This window comes from Pundamilia nyererei, unplaced genomic scaffold, assembly GCF_000239375.1.
Source record: "Pundamilia nyererei isolate P.nyererei 1_Seehausen unplaced genomic scaffold, PunNye1.0 scaffold00252, whole genome shotgun sequence".
Classification (NCBI taxonomy): Eukaryota; Metazoa; Chordata; class Actinopteri; order Cichliformes; family Cichlidae; genus Pundamilia; species Pundamilia nyererei.
This window is the reverse complement of record NW_005187653.1, coordinates 470,602-489,826: the sequence shown is the minus strand read 5'-3', so window position 1 is coordinate 489,826 and position 19,225 is coordinate 470,602. Positions and strand designations below refer to the sequence as shown.

Genomic DNA, 19,225 nt, shown 5'->3' with positions numbered 1-19,225 from the left:
TTGTTGCTCTTGACCAATAAAATATTAAAGTTTCCAGCCAACTACTGCCCCCTTGTGGCCAAGCGCCAAGCCTACAGGCAGCTTGACTTCATTAGGTCGGCCGCGTTTAGCTCCCATTTCATTCACGTTACATTTGTAACTTTCAGGGTTTCACATTCTTGTGTCTTTCAAATAAACTGGTAAACTAAATGAAATGGTTGTATTTCTTTTTAGCTTACGCTGGTAAGAAATGTCCAATTACACACATGAAGTTCTAGAAAATGCCACTCTTATTGGTTAAGATGATTTTAGAATTCATTTTATTCCATAACAAAGAAATGTGTTTTGGACAAATATTACACACTAATATTTGACTATTGTTGTAACATCACATCCTGTTAGTGTAGTCTGCCTGTGTCTGTTCTCTGCACAGGAATTCAACTTGGAAAATGACGTGTTAGTGGATTGTGTGTGCATTTATGTAACGAAGGTCACGTGGGACCATCGTGTAGTGTTTATTAAGAACAGCTGGGGCCAAAATAGATAAGCGATCGACACAGCTGGCCAGAGTTTGTAGTTATATACTGTCTGTTACATTATTATAGTTTAGTCTACAGGCTGTGTCCAAGTTCAGGGGCTGCAGCCTTTGAAGGACCCTGCCCAGTCTGAGGGTGGTTAAACTGGACGGTCTAGCCTGCGACGTGAGGCTCCAGCAGCAGCTACAGCTGTGGTAGACGGTCAAGAAAGTCCTGAACAGTCTCTCTATGAACAGAAACACTGACAGAGAGCAGACAAAATAAATAATACAATGTTTACCAGTGTTAAGCAACATTTATAGTGTGTTGGTCATTTTATAAAGAGACTGAGTATAACTGTCAGTCTCAGTAACATGCACAGAATACACAATAAAAGAAGTGAGAAATCAGCAGTGACCAACAGCCTACAAGCTGCCTGTAAAGACACAGGGACGCAGTACTTCTGTTTAGTATTGTTTAACTCCTTTGGGTGTGCAGCTGGGTATCACGTCTCCTCTCAGTCTGGATGTTGATATAAAGGAGAGGAGAAACATTTAATTCAATACTATTAAAAAAGGTCCTGTAATTAGTCCCACCATTGAGACACTTCTAACAAATCCAACCAACAAAAACTAAGAACTAGCCCCTTGACAAAGGTAGGGTTTATTGCAGGGTTCAATCTGGGACTGAATTAGCTCACGAGTGTCTAGACAGGATCTACTTACTGAACCTTGAGTTCATGATACATTTGGAAAGGAATATTTACAACATGATTACAGCGATGAGGATACATACTTCTACATGAAAGTATAGACAAGGGAAGGTACGGAAACAATAAAATTAGGCAATGACAATCAGCGAACTGCTCACGTATTGAGCAGATTGTGGCAAAGGTGGAACATCCCCCCCACCCAAAAGTCTTGTATTAGGCAGAGGGATGCAGGGCTCCTGGCTCCCTGTCATCCCTTTCTTCCTCGTCCATTTTGCGCCCATGTTTACGGAAGTATTTGTAGCGCTGAACATACAGCTTCACAAGGTTGCTGACTTTGACTGGGTTGATTTCTCCAGTGCGGCTGTGGCAGATCTAAGACAAAGACACAGTGTGATTAAACAACTCAGAACACAAGTACAGAGCTTCATTTATGGACGCGCAGATCAGACATTTTGACTAGATGCTGGTCCAATCCCATCATAAAAGCTCCAATGAAAGAGCAGGACGATCCACTCAGGTGCACTGAGTGGCAGTTGATAGCTAGCATAGCAAAGAGAAAGCTAACAGTAGAGGGTCAGCATGCCCGTGACACCAACAGCGTTCCTTTGTGTGTCTGCAGAGTGTGACTGTGTTCATGTGAGGCTGCATGAATGAAATGCACACATGGTGAGTCTTTGTTCTTACGTTCTCTGGACGAGCTGCCAGCGTGCTTTTACTGCTCGTGATTAAAAAACCTGATGCAACCTTATTTCACCTCACCTTTCTCTGGCCACTGAGGACATGTGTGCAGGTGTGTGCTTATAGGAAAATCAGAAGAATAGACTCGTGCCAGTGTGGATGAATACAAGCTGATCTGAGACTAATGCAAATAAACTATGCTAATAATGTCAATATTCATATATTAGTCTTAATTATTCTTAATTCATATTATTTTACTGATAAATACCAATTCACTAAATGTACATTATTGCATTTATTTGTTAATGTAGTACACAAAGGTTCCAGGCTCTCAGTGGAAACATCCATAGTTTTATTGTAGAAATGCTGCATGTTGTAGCCACACTGTCAACTTGACGCTGCTGTAGCGACAAAGTGCAAAGTCATCATGAGCCATGTGATATATAAGACAGTGCTACGTGTGTGGTTGGATTTGTGTGTGAAGGCTCACCTTATGCACTGCTTTCCTGAGGATGTCTTTGTATTCTTCCTTGTTGATGTCTTTGCGTTGGTAGTAAGGCTTGATCGCCAGCTTGACCTCCTCTACTGCCCGCTCCTGTGTATGCAGCTTCTTTAGGTACTGTGCAATTCAGGTAAGAATCATGTTAAATAAAGGAACCCACACAAACAACACAGCAAATACAAAAAGGCCACAGCTAAACCCAGGGGGTGAAGCAGGACCACTGCTAAGCCCCGTCCCACCAGCACAGGCTTGTTCAGCCTGGAGGGCACACTGCTCTCATCAGGAAGTTCAAGTTTACCTTATCCGGGTCTTTGCTCTCATTGTCCCATCCAGTGTCACTAGAACTCCCAGACACACCTGTCATCCCCACAGGTACGATGGAGGGTGGAGTCTGAGCGCATCCACCAGCTATTGACGGGTGCAGATGTGAAGGTGGGGTTTTAGTGCAGCTAACCAATGGGAGGGAGCCGTGCAGAATGAACTGGGCTGGGCTCAGTCCAGGAGGTGGGGGGAGAGAGGGAGGGGGAGGAATTTGTAAGGATGAAGAGGAAGAGGACGCCGAGGGAGTGAGAACATGCTGCTGGGACTGGTTCTGATTGGCCTGTGAGAGCATCTGCACGTGAGAAAGGAGACAAACGAGTCGACGGTCATTCAAACAACAACAGGATCATCATTTCAAAAAGGCTGCACACAGCAAGGTCCCACTCTGGGTTGCATTGTTGTATTTTGTCATGTTTCTCAGGTCTTTGTCTGAATATCTACGAACATTATTGCTAAGGATTGTCTTATTGCATTGGAGTCACACTGGGTTAAATATGTACACTTGGGTTTTAAGGGGTATTTATTATTTTCTTCTTTTTTTTTCTTTTTTTTTTGGGTTGTATGGAAGCCCCAAACGCAATTTCATTGTTCTTGACAATGACAATAAATAAATACTACTACTACTAGCACAGTGTGTGTGAGTGGCCTCCTAAGAACGTGCACTAAAATGTTCCTCCCCACTGCAGATGAATGAAGCTCCACTGAGTCACCTGGCTGGTTGCTTGAATGAACTCTTGTGCTTTGGCTCTGCTGGCAATATTGGCCTTTTCCATTTTGAAGAGCAGAGCAGTCACTGTGAGAAACAACAGACTGTTTAGGGAAACAGACTGACAAACACACACAATCATGTTTTATAACAGGGCAGCACGATCTTTAAAACTATAGATGGATTCATATGATTGTCTAAAAGCTTAAAACAGTGCTGCACAGCCTGTGCTGCCCTCGGACACAAACTGTACTGTCAGTCTACACTTTACCAGAAGCCTGGAAAATACTCCGACAGCGACCAGCAACATGTGGAAAATTTGAACCTGTCCTAAGTTTACCCCCCGTCCCTTCTGATAAGTTGTCCCATGAAGGAAAGAAGCGCTGCTGCTGTCAAAGCTCTTCTGGTCGCCTCTTTGCTGCCACTGTGTCACACATGCTCCCTCATGCACACATCTACTTTGATTAATCTGTAAGTTACTGTCAAATGTCCAACAGCATTAAAAAAGTGTTCTGATGATGTTTAAGTGCAAAGGTGAGTGAAATGCTGGCGCAGTAACTCTTCATTTTCTCCACAACACTAAGAACTACTTCAGTAATCTCATACACTTAGGTCGATGTGAAGAAATGCTAGTAACAGCAAAACCCTGTCAGCGACAACCTGGTTCAAATAGGAGAGACCATGTGACCCAACTCTGCACCCACTAAATGCCCAGCTGTGCACACTAACAGTTTAGTCTCTGCGTTTGAATAATGTGCCTTCTCTGCATAGGGAGAGTCAACTTACATGCTAAGACACCTCCGGTTGTGCAGTCCACCCCAGTCTGGAGACTCCAAGGAAGAGTGGGTGCAGGAGCTGGAGGGGGAGGAGGTGGCGGCTTACCAGCAGATGAAGAGGACACAGATGAGGATGGGTCAGAAGAAGACAGAGGTAGAGCCAGGGAAGGGAGACCACAGACGGTTGAGGACAAGGAAGAAGGCGAGCCCAGAGATTTTGACAGATCATCCTGACTTGGCAGCTTGGCCGTGGGCGGGGCGCTGCTGAGACCAGCTCCTTGTGAGGGGGCCAGGTTGGAAGGACTGGATGCTGGTTGTGTAGGACTCGGCTGTTTTGGACAATCCTCAGTTAAGAAAGAAGGATCTGGAGTCTTACAGCTGCTGTCTACAGTTTGAGAGTCTGGTGAAGACTCCCTGGTGTCCCGCAACGATGGTGCAACAGGTGGCGGAGGGGTCTGAGGAGGTGACGAGGATGGTGGGAGCACACTAGTGGAGGAGGATGTGGACGAGGAGGAAGAGCAGGGTGCGGGGCCAGCTTGGCCAATATGTGGACTGACCGACTTGCTCGCATCTCCAACGCCTGACTGAACATCTAAGGAGACACCCCCACCCCAGGCTTCGGACATGACTTTAGTTTGGCTGCTGCCTCCGGCGGCCAACCCCGCTGCTTCGGCCTTTTCTCTCGTCTTCTTGGCCAGGCGGCGGCGCCGCTTTGTTACCAGAGAGGATGAAGGGGAAGAAGCTGAGGAGGAAGTGGATGTAATGGAGCTGGGTTTTGCTTTCTTGGATTTCAGTCCTGCAGGACCGGTCAGCGATGATGGCGGTGCGGATAGACCGCTGCGTTTTCCCATACTGACCAGGTCTTTACTCCGCCCACCCAGTGACAGTGGTTCTGAACAAGGTTTCAGAAAAGGTGACCTGCTTTCATTGTCCCTGCAGAACACAACTGCAATTGAGCCACCCACCACAGACCCCCCAGTACTCCCTGCTGCACCACCTGGGCCGAGAAGGTCCATGTTCAGTTTTCCAGAGCCAACCGAAGACCCCGTGGTACTGCTTACGCCTTCGCGCACCAGAACCGACACTTTAGACTGAAGCTTACCTTTCTGACTAGCACCACCTTCTTTCTTGGACTTCCCAGAGCGACTCGTGTCTTTTCTGCTCTCCTTGTCCCGATCTTTGTCTTTTTTGATCTTCCTGGTTCGCTTTGCTGATGGGAAGCCAGGGGAAACAGAGGCAGATCCGGAAGAGACCATCAGTGAAGAGAGGCATTTGCTTTTGGTTGTACTGGCAGAAGCCGAAGCTTCAGAGCGGGCAATTTTCTTTAATGTGCGAGATTTCTTTTTGGGTTCATGTCCAGTCTTGGGCGTAGCTGCAGCTTTAGGGCTGGGGACGGGAGCCTCTGGAGGCAGAGCAGCAGGGGGCGTGTCCTCCAAAGATGGGTAGTCTGAGTCTAAAGCTTCACCATCCAAAGACAACACATCAATCTCCAGTTTGTCTGAATAGCGGTCTGACTCATAGCTGTGATACCTGGGAGGCGAGAGCGACTGCGATCGGCTCTGACAACTGCCTTGTTTCCCTGCCTCTCCAGCTGAATGCCATTTTCTCTTCTTTTTACAGGGCTTGTCGGAGTCCTTTGTGGCCCTTCCAGGAGAGGATGGGGTAAGTCTCGGAGACCCGGGAACGGTGGTGGTCGTAGTGGTGGTTGTGACCGTAATGGTTCGCTTAATAGCGAAGAGGTCAGACCCACTGAGGTCTTGGATGGACGGAGGTATGACGGGACGACCGTCTCGTCTCCTATCCCTGTCACGTTCCCTTTCTCTGTTGCCTTCCCTCTTTTCTCTGCTTCTTTTGGACCGCTCTGAAATGCCTCGCTCTCTGCTCCTTGAATGATGTTTTCCCTTCCTTTCCTTCTCCCTCTTTCTGGAGCTAAAATCTTCATCCCGTCCATCTCGCCTGTGGCTACTGATGCGATTGTGTTCCCTCCCTCTTTCGGTGTCTCTGTCCCGATCTCCAGTCCGGCTCCGGTGTTTATCCCTTTCCCTCTCTTTGTGCCTTTCTTCAGACAGGCTGGAAAGCGACCATCTGGTGTGGCCATCTCTTCTTGAAGAATTGCAGGACCGTGAAGTCTCTGGGCTGCTGTGCCATCTTTTCTTCCTCTTCCGACTGCTGCTCCTGCTGCTCCTTCTGCCTTTATCCTCTTTGCCCATCTTTTGCGCCTTTTTCTTGTTCGACTCCTGAGCCCACTCTTTGCCTTTCCTTCTCTTTTTTCTTCTAATCTCCTTTTCTCCGTCTTTTCTATCTTTGCTTTTTTGCTGGCTGTGGCCCTTGGAGCTTTTGGAGGACTTGCAGCACTTGCCACCCTGATCTTCAGGAGGCGTTAAAGGGGACGAGGATGTAGAGGTTGGAGGATGAGAAGGAGGCGGTGGTGGTGGTGGTGGCGGCGGCTGGGGAGAGCAGGGTGAAGAAGCAGGAAAGGAGAGATATCGTTCCTTCCTTCTGCTGACCAGCTTCCTTCTCAGATCCTCTACTCCTACCACAGGCTCATCCTTGAGCTCGCTGTCTACTTCCCAGCTGCCCTCTGTGCAAACGGACACAAAGCCATCCCCATCTAGCACTCGGAAGATTCGCTCTGGCTTTGACCCAAAGAAGGAGATGCTGGGAGAACTCAGGGGGAGGGTTTCCTCTACAGGTCTCTTACTGCTCCCATCTCTTTCAATGGCTCCAACTATCTCGCCCTCCTCTATCTCAGAGTGATCTGAATCAGCTTTCATGGTGCTACAGTCCACCCTCCTCCTCAGAGGGAGCTGAGTGCTCAGACAGGCGCTTGGAAGGTCAGTGAAGGTGTCCGTGGAATCTGGAGGTTCCTCCACCTTCTCCTTTTCTTCTCTTATAGTGTTTCTCTTCAGTACCCTTGCTTTGCCACTCTCATCATCAACATCTGACGCTGGGGAACCCGTGGGGTCAAAAGGATCGTATTTCTCCCCTTCCCCCACCTCCTTCATCTCAGTTCCTTCTTTTGCTCCATTATTTGGATTGAAAGGATTGTACATCACCCTTTTCCTCTCCTGTTTTTCACAGTCAGCACTTTGTTGCATTAAAATGTGTGGCAAACAGTCTGAGGAAGCGGTACTGCATGTAGGTTTGGAGAGAGACTGCGTAGCTAGAGAGGCAGAGCTGGAGGAAACCCTGGCTCTCTCTGTTCCATTGAATTGGCTTTTTACATGGCTGGGATAAACTGATGTGTTGGCACATATAGAGGAGGACGTAGACAATGGAGAAGATGGACCGGTTGAAGGAGATGATGCAGAAAACGAAGGTGAGTAGGAAGGAGGGCTCTTTGAGGTCTCTTCAACTCCACCTGGGGAAGAGAAGGCCCTAGGCCTCCTTCTGAAGCCTGATGCCAAAGTCAAGTCCATGAGCCAGAAATACTGGTGGGTCAGAAAGTGAGGGAAGTAATACTGAGACACCTAGGGCGTGGCAGGTCACACCAGAAAACAGGGCTCAGGAACCAACCTTGCAGGAAGAAAAGAACATGTGTCACTTTACGTTACAATATAATCCACGTGGAAAGGCTCCCTGGAGAGCCTACGATCCTGACACATGATGAATATCATGGAGGATACTCCGACTGTTTCTACAGTTGTGTTGTCAGAGTGAGGGCTTCAGTACAGAGAAACTAAGAAAAGACTGACTGAACAAATTTGAATGATATTATTGTTATTGTTACAAAGAGCTAAATATGCATCTGCCTGCTAACATGCTTCTGCAGTCGGGACTCGGTTTGGAGTCCAGTCATATGAAACAGAAGACCCGAGCCAGTCTGAGGGGTCCGCCGAGCCCCACTGCGCTCTCACCAGGGTGAGCTGAGAGACGGCTGAAGGCAGCCGGAGGAGGAGTGGACCCCACACCGGATCAACAGACACATTTTTCAGTTCACGCTCACTGAACACACTCATTAAAAACTGCGCAGCACATGACTGCGTCTCTGTTGTTTACACGGTGGATTACACGTTACCGTCGTTCTCCTTCTGTTGGGATGCTTACGTGATTTCTGAGTTGTAAAAGAGAACAATATGTTTAGCTTCCATATCAGGGACTCACTTCTCAGTGCTTGTCACAGATAGCATTATCATTAGCTTTCCGTGGCTGGACAGTGCGTTGGTTGCTTTACAAAACATCTGTCCGCCTTGCGTTTTGACCATTAGCTCCATTATGTGTAATGCGGATTTGTCAGCTGTCGCACACTCGATTGATTATCAGACGCTGAAAAATGTCTGGCGGCAGATTTTCAGTTACCCATGCAGCTAATTAGCTTAGCGCAGCTAGCAAGGAGAGCAGTATGTTGATGGGTTCCCTTCATGCCGGTCGCCTTCTGTCTCAGGCCAAAGCCACCGCTTCACATCTACTGGCTGTTACTTTGTCAGACATTCAATCAAACTACGAAATTAGACATATGCGGCTTTTTGTGGTGTTTAAATACGTACCAGGGTTTAAAACGGGTCTGTTCCACCAGTCACCGCCATCTTCCCTCCCGTGAAACCGGACGACAAAGAATGATGGGAAACGGAGTGAATATCAGGTGGTGCGAAAGAGCCGCACACATCATTTAACACACGTCATTAAAGTTGCCTTTGAGGTGCCGTGCTCGCGACACTGTTACACATTTGAACAGAACTACAAACTGGCTTTTTAAAAAGTGTCTCTTTGTAACAACTAATTCATTTGTGCTGTGACTGGTTTACAGACAGCTGTCTGAAGTCTGCTGCCTAAACCCGAACATGATTACTGTCATAGCTCACTTTTACTTACTGCTCCCCAGGTAAAAACACCTGCAACTAAAGAAAGGAGACCGTAGCTGTTCAGCACATCCAGGCTCAGCTGGCTTTGAACATCACCCGTCCACCCAGTGTCTGTCCCAGCTGCCACAGAGCCCGGACAGGCCATCCACCTGCTGCAGGGCTAACACTCATATGTACACTTGTGATGATGACCATGCATGTTTTTGGACTGCAATAGCACAGTGGCGTGAACAGAAAGAACCCACACAGACATAAGAACTTGCTGTCCAGTATGGCCACAGCAGTGCAGGGAGGTTTTTTCCCCTCATATCTTTAGAATATAATTTCACATGAAAAAACTTTTTTAAATACTAACCTTGCTGCCTTTTCTTAGGATTGTTTCTCCTTTTAGCTCTTCAGTAAAACACGCATTGCTGTGACATGACAAACAAACATGTTCGTATTAAACGCACAGGTCAGTTGTTGGGTTGGTGCAGGAACAAATGAGAGAAGTGTTGGGTTACCCACATCTCTTAATTTGTCAGCAGCGTGTATGCAGACCAGTGGTAAAACACCACGCGTGTGCATAACTGAAACACAACAGACTGCACTGTGGCTGAGACGGAGCCCATTGTTTCTGTGCAGAGTGTCTGAAGTGGACCAGCACACTCCTAACACCTGTGCAAAGCTACGCTCTGTAGGGTAAACTACAGAAACAGACTTCACACATCAAACAACCACACAAAGCCATTTAACACAAGCAACATGAACACTGCTGTCACAGATACACTATTTAACACATTTGTTGCCATTGTCTAACTTTATTTGTGTAAGGCAGGTATATACATTTCCAAAGATACACAACATGTAGATTCAAACAGTTTGTCCACATCCCATAGTTGACCTGTTTCTGAGTCCATCAGAGGCGCCGTACCGCTGAAAACAGAGTGCAAGCAAAGCGCAGGACAGATTTGGCTGCATACCAAAGACAGAGCAACAGTCTTTGTTTTAATAATCAAAATAAAATAAGCTCTAGAACCATTTCTTACATGAATAAAGCCTCCAACACATTCAGCAAAAGCACGACGGAAAGCTGTAACTGAAAGACAATAAATAGTCAGTGCTGAATGAGAAGTAACAGTCCAGTGACTTCAACAGCAGCTGTATTTTCTCTGTGATTGATGTATGATTCTGACCAATCAGCTTGGTCGCAGCATGTCCCACATCCTTCCCTGTTACAAAGGTTAAACTGGAACATTCCTGATTCCTTACATTTAAACTCTTTTCCTCTTGTAGTGTGCATGCAGGCACAGGTACAATCAAGCTGTGCCTCAGCTCCAGAATCACTGCTTGTATGAATGACTCGTGTTTACTACTGTAATAATGATGATGAAAGCATGTTGTCGAGGAGTTTAACAGTGGACAGTGTGGATATAAGAGGCAGACCCACAGATCGAGCTTCTTTATCCCATCATAAAAATGCGGGGGCTTTGATATTTACGTGGTAATCTTGATATGTGGTATGAACTTTGTCAGGGCAACACAAACAGACCCCAAACTGCTGGTGGTGATATTCTCTTTATGCAAGTAGGCCCAGCCTCCTTGTGCAATGAAAACTGCTGCTGGTTTCAAAGCAAAGAAGGTCATTGGCACGTAGGACTGTGTCCCTCTCATTGGAAACATCAGCTCTCTGCAGCAGGAGACAGGAGGCCCAACATAGTGACACTCCCCGGCTTCAGACGAGTCCAGAATCCTTGGCCATCTTGTGAAAGGCGCCTCTCTGACTGATGAGATTGGAGGGCGAGTCAAATTCTGCCATCTTTCCATTCTCCAACACCAAAACCCTGGAAGCACAGAGAACACTCAGGAAACTGTTTGCAGGCAGAAATGCTACAGCTGATGTTAGCCTTGAAGTGCAACACCACATTAGTTTATGCCTAAAGGCATCGTCCGTCACAGAATAACGACAGACTAATATGTTGCATCTCCAAATGTTCGATGTGACGCCGTGTTGTTGCACCTGGAGCAAATGCTCCTCACTACAATGACTGATTGGGAAGTGGTTACTTTATCGCACACGTCTAGTAAGGCGACACTGGGTTTGGAGCTGTGCAGTCTTAGGATGACATGAAACGATAGCGCCAAGTATGAAGCGAGGAGCAGTGACGAGAGTAGCTGAAGATGATGATCGTTTACAGCGAGGTGGTAGTGGTGTGGGTGGGGTTATGGAGAACCCCGAGTCAGGAAGAGGATCTTGTCTGCACCACAGTTAAAGAATATTTACTTTTTCCTCTTCATACTCAACAATAGACTATTTATGTTTAGCAAAGACGATGTGGCTTCCTGCTGGACATTTGAATGAACCAACGAGACGTCCGCTGAACACTGATACTCTCTGGTACAGAGCGGTGAAGCGTCAGTGAGGCGCTGTAGCACAGTGCTAAGATCACAATGACACTGCATGAGAAACAAAGGAAAGAGAAATGAAATGCCTCAAACAGAAGGAAAGAATCTGGAAAACAAAGCACAGAGCTAAAAACCGTCTCATCTTAGAGCTCAGTAGATGCAATGACAAACATGAGGACGGATTCCATTACAGGCAACAACAGGCGACACACACCTGAGTGAATCCCACCCCTGCACATAAACATCTGTTAGTCAGAGAGAACCAAACCAAGGAAGCCTATAGGCTGATACAGAGGGTCACATGACCCTGAATTCATTCCACATAAACTAGAATGGGTTTGGTGCCAACAGAAATGACAGCAAAAATATTTGACTTTAAGCACAGGGCAGTCATTTCAGCTTCAATCGCAGGATTGAGCCTCGTTTTTAAATCCTTCCAGCCAATAGAATCACAGTGACATCACTGCATTTACGTCAATCCCACCAATCACAAACTGCAGGGTGAGACATACACATGATGCAGGAGGAATGAGCCTCGCTGCCGTCCAATCAAATCTCTGTAGCCGGGCATAAAGTGGCTATTTTTGGATGGGAACCAGCTCTAATGCATTGTGGGAGATGGAGTTTTTCAGTGTAATCACAGTGGATGTAAGTTTACAAAGAAAGGCAGAAACGTGGTTTGAATCCATCACTGAGACTGGCTCTCTGCTTTGTTTCTGTCGGACACCATTGCATCATGGGATGTTTCTGCAGGTGTTAGCATATTTCAATGCTTTTTGTTTGTTGCATGGAGGTTATTAAAATTAACCTTATCAAACACAATCATAAATATAACTAAAAGTCAAAACCCTGTTACTAACCATTCTGACTGTTACTGTAGTAACCATGGAAACCAGAAACTGTCTATCCTTAAAGAGCTTTCAGTATGGCCTAACAACTGTAAGAGACTGAAATGGTCGCGCCAACAGAGAACAAACAGAACTGGGAGACACACAAATACAGGCATTAATACAGATATTCCACGTTTAGGGTGGGGGCCGTACCAGTGTCTCTTTGGTGTATAGTACCTGGTGTAGTCCATGATGGTGTTGAGGCGATGCGCTATGGTGAGGACAGTGCAGTCCTCAAACTGAGAGCGGATGGTGGACTGGATCAGGTTGTCTGTCTCCATGTCTACAGCTGCCGTGGCCTCATCCAGAACAAGGATCCTGGTCTTCCTCAGCAAAGCTCTGGCCAGGCACAGCAGCTGCCGCTGACCCACGCTGAAGGAAAAGCAGACCGTTTCAAAGGCAGGAAGCCCTGCTCCAGCGCTTTATCCAACGACTGGTATATGCACTGTTGCCCCATAACTAGTGTACTGCACAACTGCAAGAAATGCAGGTGTTGCTAATCGTACTTGACGAGTGTGCACACTAACGTGTTTTTCAAAGACGCTGTGAAACTGGGATACTTTGTATCTAATTCAGTTTCTAATTTGTGGTTGCTTGGATGTATAAAGCAGTTATACCTCAGGTTCTCTCCTCCTTCACTGCAGTCGTGGTTAAGCTTGTTGGGCAGGCTGGACACGAAGGTCTTAAGATGGGAGAATTCCAAAGCCCGCCATACTTCCTCGTCAGTGTAGGAGTCAAAAGGATCCAAGTTCATCCTCAAGGAGCCTGAAAACAGCACCGGGTCCTGTGGGAGAGAAGAGTGTCTTATGCTGGGATTTTTCCCCCATTTTGAGACGATTTTTCAGTCGTGCGACCGTTCTGGGGAACGGCCCGAGTTTCGCCTTCATCATGTGTCGTGCATCGTGTAGCATACGTGGGGTAACGAGGAGCGATTAAGACCTCACGACCAGCCCGGTCATCCATCGTTTGGTCGTAAGAAAATCAAACCTGTTTGAAATCCTGTCGCCCTTCGTGAGGGCGTCACCGCAGCCTCTCACACGGCGCACACGCAAACACAGACATGAAAGTGAAAAGGCGGGGCAGCACAGCAGTGCAGCGTGTGACACAAGCGATGGAGGCACAACTTTGGAGAGGCTCAGATGAGCCTCACAAAATTATCACGACCACAACAACCGTGAAAAGAGTTGGATGGACGTTGCTGTTCGATGGCAGCTGCCTGGCCAATGTTTTCATTAGCAATTTAGCAAAGCTGGTGTGTGTGTGTGTGTGTGTGTGTGTGTGTGTGTAAGACAGACAGGGACAGATTTTGTGTCATAACCTTCATGTTATGGATGCACAGTGTGAGCACTCAGGTCTCATCAGAGCATCGTGACCTACAAACTTCTAGCTCCTGCGATTCAATCGTGCAGCTCCCCGGCTGCTGTAATGCACAGGCTGCGGACTAATCAGTGTAACAGTTTTGATCCTCTCAGAACGTACCTGTGGTATGATGGTGATTCTGGAACGAAGCTCATGGAGGCCAAGCTTGGCAATGTCCACTCCATCAATGAATATTTGGCCCTCGGCTGCCTCGATGATGCGGAAGAGCCCCAGCGTTAGGGAAGACTTCCCTGCACCTGTGCGTCCCACGATCCCCACCTGATGGAACAGACAGCTCAGAACAGCCACAAGCACACGCACTGTCACTGGGCTGATGCCTTCACTGGAGTCATGTGAAATCCCACCTTCTCTCCTCCGTTAATGGAGATGGTAATGTTGCGGATGGCCAGATCCAAATCTTGGCGGTAGCGCAGGCCAAAGTTTCTCATCTCTATGCAGCCATTAGTAGGCCAGCCTGGGGAAAGGGTGGAGGGCTCGTGTTTCCACTCTGCCTGGGGGTCCAAACACACATGTTTAAAGAAGGCGATTTAGACACGCATGAGGCGAAAGCTTTCTCCAAACACCCCACATATGGCTGCCAGTAGATCTACACTGTCTTACTGCCTTTAAAGGCTTGTTTCTGTGTACCTCTTTCTCCGTGTCGCTGTATTCTTTCACTTTCTCCACAGCCACGATGTTGGTTTCCACATCAGAAGACATCCTAACCAGCCAGGTAAGTGAGGTAGTTAGCTGCACACGGGGCAAGACAAAACCAGATTAATGCACGCTCAGTCCTCTAGACAGGGGATCCCAAAAGGTTGGTTCTCTTCATCTGGACGTTTTCAGTGGGAGAAACCCATCATCATCATCATGGTCAGAGGGCCCGGTGGCGCCAGTGTCCGGCAGCCTCTCCTCTGTCAGTGCGCCCCAGGGTGGCTGTGGCTACAATGTAGCTTGCCATCACCAGTGTGTGAATGGGTGGATGACTGGATGTGTAAAGCGCTCTGGGGTCCTTAGGGACTAGTAAAGCGCTTTACAAATGCAGGCCATTTACCATTTTACCATCATCATCAGGTGACTCCTTCAGTCTGACTGCAGGTTTCCAATGATTTTCTGAATCGAGGAGGGGGCCCAAGGGTACATCTATCACTGTCTCACACTGCTGTGACTGCAAACTCATTACCCAATATGACAGTCTGCACATTAGTGACCTCACAGCCCATTGTTCGGTGGGCTGATGTTGGAAACCTGCAGTCAGCTGAGACTGAAGGTGTCACCTGATGATGAAAACGTCCCGATAAACAGGATCAGAGTTTTGGCAGATTAAGAACAAACATAACAAAGCACAAAACATTTTCCTTCTTCTAGGCAGAGGGCTGTTTGAATTTCCCCTCATAAATAATATAACTGACATGAAAGGACATCAAATACATAACAAAGTTCTCCTTTAAATAAAAAAAGTTGTTTTAAACTGAACTTAAAAGTGGGGTGCATTCCATTACTGACAAGACTGTTTCAGAATATTTACCATAGATTAAAACAAAGTATGGTAACCATAAACAGAGCTCGTAAAAAGCATTTCTGTATAAAACATAATGGGCTCATAAATGTACCCACTCAGTCACTTACTGTGAAAGTAACATCAGGACTGTGGGATACCGTTTCCATGAAACAGTGATGAATCTATTCTTAAAAACCCCAGAACAATACAATAGAATAAATGTTTTTCAGTGAACTTGTGTACTAAATCTGACTGCTAAACATCAATAAAATGGCTTAAACTAGGGAATAAACAGTTAAATTAGTAGGAAGGCTAAGCTCCTTGTAGCTACTTGGCACTCTTTTTCTTTAATGTATGAAATAAGTGCACAGGTTAAGGAGATTGTCCATGTTTACCTGGAGGGCGTAGGAGATGGACAGTCCCATGATGCCTGGGCTGAGGCTCTGTCTGGCAACGACAGCAAACAAAGCAGCAAATGACACAATGCAGTTTCCCACAAACTCCAGGCGAATCGCCAGCCACCTGCACAAACACAGATTCAGGAAAGTAGATTACTGTACAATATAAGGCGCACTTAAAATCCTTTCATTTTCTCAAAAATTGACAGCGCGCCTTATGTATGAATTCTGGTTGTGCTCAAGGAGCCTCGCGGAGTAATCTGGGTCCTAAACTCGTCCAGTTCAGGTCCCAAAGTCAAACGAACACTGCAGCATCACTGAGAGTTAAAAACTGACTAAATTCTTTCATCTTTAATAAAACGATCAGCGTTGCTGCTTTACCAGGTGTAACTATGAAGTTTAACTTCCAGGCATCCATGAAAACAAAAGTTATTACATTTAACAGAGTTAGAGGTTAGCAGGAAGTTAGCTCGCTAGCTTCTATCTAAACATGATATAGCATGTTCTGACTGAGAGATTTCAGAAACATTCAAACGTACAGCTCTGCTATCACTTCCAACATAAATGAAGACACGAAACTAAACAGCAGTGACGTTTGTAGGGTTACTAAAGTTGGGCTAGCTGCTATATAATGTTGTGCTACGTGATCACTAGTGACACAGCTATGTTAGCATAACATAAACAGAACGCTAACACTTTTCCCCTCGATAAAAGTTAACGTGAGGGTTCCTGATGGTTAGAGACAAATGCAATCGCATGGCAGGATGCTGTAAACGGACCAAACTTCAGTCAGGAGAACAACTGAGATAATCCATCCACAATACCAGGTTAGTCATTCATATACTGCAACAACATGGGAATAGAGCAGCTGCCAGAGAATTCAACATTAATGAATCGATGGGACAGAAGTGGAGGAAGCAAGAAGAATGAGTTAAGTTTGACTTATCTGACTGCTTTGTTTGCTTAATGTGCCTTATAATCCGGTGCACCTTTTGTATGAAAAATACAGTAGTTCCCTTGTGGAGCTTAATGACTTTTAACCAGTGTTGGGGAGTAACAGAATACATGTACCACCGTTACGTATTTAAAATACAAAATATGAGTAACTGTATTCGGTTAATCACACAGCAATAGTACATTCATGTAGTAAAAAGCATGATAATATATTAAGTAATCCAAAGTATTCAGAATATGTTACTCTCATTGAGTAACATAACGGAATATGTTAAAAAAAATCCATTTTGGGGCATGTAATCTGTAATCTGTAATCTGTAATGGAATACATACGTTCTCTGGTTTCCTGCTTCCGGTGTGATGGCGCCTGTGTTTGGCCTTGCCGCTGCTGGCTGCAGTTTCCCTCGCTCTGTTATGCTGCTGTTTCTGACTGTCCTGCTCTCCTTCTTTGTCTCTGATGTATTGCCTGCCCTAGTCTATGATCGTCTGACACTACTGTCTAATCTATGGTGGGCCTGGATATCACTCCTTCATACAATGGCTTCTTCCCTCCTCTGTTGCCGGTGTCTAGATTTTTGACAGATGTCGCCAACAGCACCCTTTTGGGTCCCTTATTTGCCCTATTAAAACTAGACTAGCCCCTGTTACAAAACCCTCGCCCTGGATAAACGACAGCATTCGCTGTTTAAAGCGTGTCTGTCGTAAAGCTGAGCGTTTGTGGAGAAAGACTCGTTTACAGGTTCATCTCGTTCATTTAAAAGACCTTTTAGTTTCTTTTAACGCTTCAGTTCATGATGCAAGGGCTGCTTATTTTTCAAACCTAGTCTCTAGGAGCAGAGGTAACCCTGAGGTTTTATTTGACACTATCAGGGATATTGTTGCTCCGGCTTCTGCTGCTGTCCCTATTTCTTCGAATGAAGACTGAAAATTTTCTTTCCTTCTTTGTTGAAAAGGTTAGCAATGTAAGGAGCAACATCTCTCCCTCCATGTACCATTTGCCTGTTCCGATTTTACTTAAGCCTGTCATATTTGAAAGATTTTCACCAGTGTCTTTACCCGAGTTGTTGACGCTGGTTACTTCAATTAGATCATCCTCTTGCCCCCTTGATATTTTATCTGGGTCTTTGTTTAAAAATGTTTTTGAGTCTATTGGTCCTAGTGTTCTTAAAATTATTAATGCATCTCTACTCTCTGGTCAGGGCCCTGGTTACTGTAAAAGTGCTGTCATTCACCCACTTTTAAAAAAACCTAAACTTGATCCTTCTGTGCTTTCCAGTTACAGACCCATCTCAAAATTGCCTTTTATTGCCAAGGTTTTAGAAAAGGTTGTGGCCAAGCAACTCAGTTGTTCTAGATGAACACAACATTCTTGATAAATTTCAATCTGGCTTTCGTAAGATTCACTCTACCGAAACTGCACTTCTTAGAGTGTCTAATGATGTTTTATAATAATGATGAATTATGATGCTGGAGAGTGCACTGTTTTGATGTTGCTGGATCTGACCTCTGCTTTTGACACTGTTGATCATCTTACTTTGTTAGATAGATCAAACCACTGGGTGGGTGTATCGGGTACCGCATTGGAATGGTTTAAATCCTATTTGTCAAATCGATCTTTCTTTGTGGCTACCTCTGTCAGCTCTCTTGCCTATGGGGTGCCTCAGGGCTCTGTCTTGGGACTGTTATTGTTTTTGTTGTATTTACTCCCTCTTCTGCAACTTCTTAGCTCTTACTCTGATATTTCATGTCATTGTTATGCAGATGATATTCAGCTATATATCTCTGATGTTTCTAAGCTCCAAATCCTGCAGTCCTGCTTAGATTCTGTTACAGATCTGCTGGCTGGTAATTACCTTCAACTAAATGCTGATAAAACGGAAGTCATTGTCTTTGCTCCTGAGAAGTTTGTTCCCCTCGTGGTTAAAAATCTAGGCCCTCTTGCTTCTTATATTAAACCCTCCATTAGGAACCTTGGTGTTACACTTGATCCAGCTCTGACGCTGGGCACACGTTACATCTTTGGTTCGCTCTTGTTTTTACCATTTAAGAAATATCGCTGAGTCCCATTGTGTCACGTTCCGAATTGGAAATGATTATTCGTGCTTTTGTTTCATCTCGCTTAGATTATTGTAATTCCTTGTTTACTTGCTTGAGTAACGCCTCCCTGGAACGACTGCAGGGTGTTCAGAATGCTGCTGCCAGGCTTCTGACAACGCATCACAAACACTCCCATGCCACTCCCCTGCTGATTCAGCTGCACTGGCTCCCTGTCAAGTTCAGGGTCAATTTTAAGATCATAATCATGACTTACAGGGCCCTGCACGGTGTAGCTCCAACTTACATCTGTGATCTTCTTCTTTCTCATCACCCCAGCAGGTCCCTGAGGTCTTGTGACCAGGGGTTGCTGGTTGTCCAGCATACAAGGTTAAAACCAAAAGGTGACAGAGCGTTTGTATCAGCGGCTCCCCGACTCTGGAACTCGCTCCCTTTGAGTTTGAGATCTGTGGACTCAGTCGTGTCTTTTAAAAAGCAGTTAAAAACGTATCTGTTTAAACTCGCTTTTGGTTGATGTTGTTTTGTTTGAGATTTTAATGTCTGTTTCCTGCCTCTGTGAAGCACTTTGTGATTTTATCTTGAAAGGTGCTATATCACACCTCCTCTATTCACCCTGCTCACTCCCCCCCACCCCCAACAACAGCATCCAATACACACTCAACACAAGGCTCCAGCCTGTCTCTCTCAACCAC

The 19,225-nt window shown here is 45.9% G+C and overlaps 2 protein-coding genes across 2 annotated transcripts in view; both read right to left on the bottom strand.

Moving 5' to 3' along the window:
- Positions 1-282: 282 nt before the first annotated feature.
- scaf1 (SR-related CTD-associated factor 1) lies at positions 283-8,848 on the bottom strand. The gene is made up of 6 exons (XM_005749641.1): positions 8,677-8,848; positions 4,200-7,705; positions 3,418-3,500; positions 2,685-2,999; positions 2,375-2,503; positions 283-1,578 (listed from the first exon to the last, which is right to left on the bottom strand). Exons 2-6 carry the CDS (start codon positions 7,606-7,608, stop codon positions 1,420-1,422), a joined length of 4,095 nt encoding a protein of 1,364 aa, XP_005749698.1. The 5' UTR covers positions 7,609-7,705; positions 8,677-8,848; the 3' UTR covers positions 283-1,419.
- Positions 8,849-9,771: 923 nt separating this feature from the next.
- abcc1 (ATP binding cassette subfamily C member 1 (ABCC1 blood group)) overlaps positions 9,772-19,225 on the bottom strand; it is a 32,178-nt gene continuing 22,724 nt past the window's right edge. The window contains exons 25-31 of the mRNA XM_005749666.1: positions 15,522-15,648; positions 14,274-14,375; positions 13,991-14,137; positions 13,746-13,904; positions 12,884-13,050; positions 12,444-12,638; positions 9,772-10,814 (exon numbers count right to left, since the gene is read on the bottom strand). Coding sequence (XP_005749723.1) covers positions 10,706-10,814; positions 12,444-12,638; positions 12,884-13,050; positions 13,746-13,904; positions 13,991-14,137; positions 14,274-14,375; positions 15,522-15,648 — 1,006 coding nt within the window. The 3' untranslated portion in view covers positions 9,772-10,705. The remainder of the gene's footprint in view (positions 10,815-12,443; positions 12,639-12,883; positions 13,051-13,745; positions 13,905-13,990; positions 14,138-14,273; positions 14,376-15,521; positions 15,649-19,225) is intronic.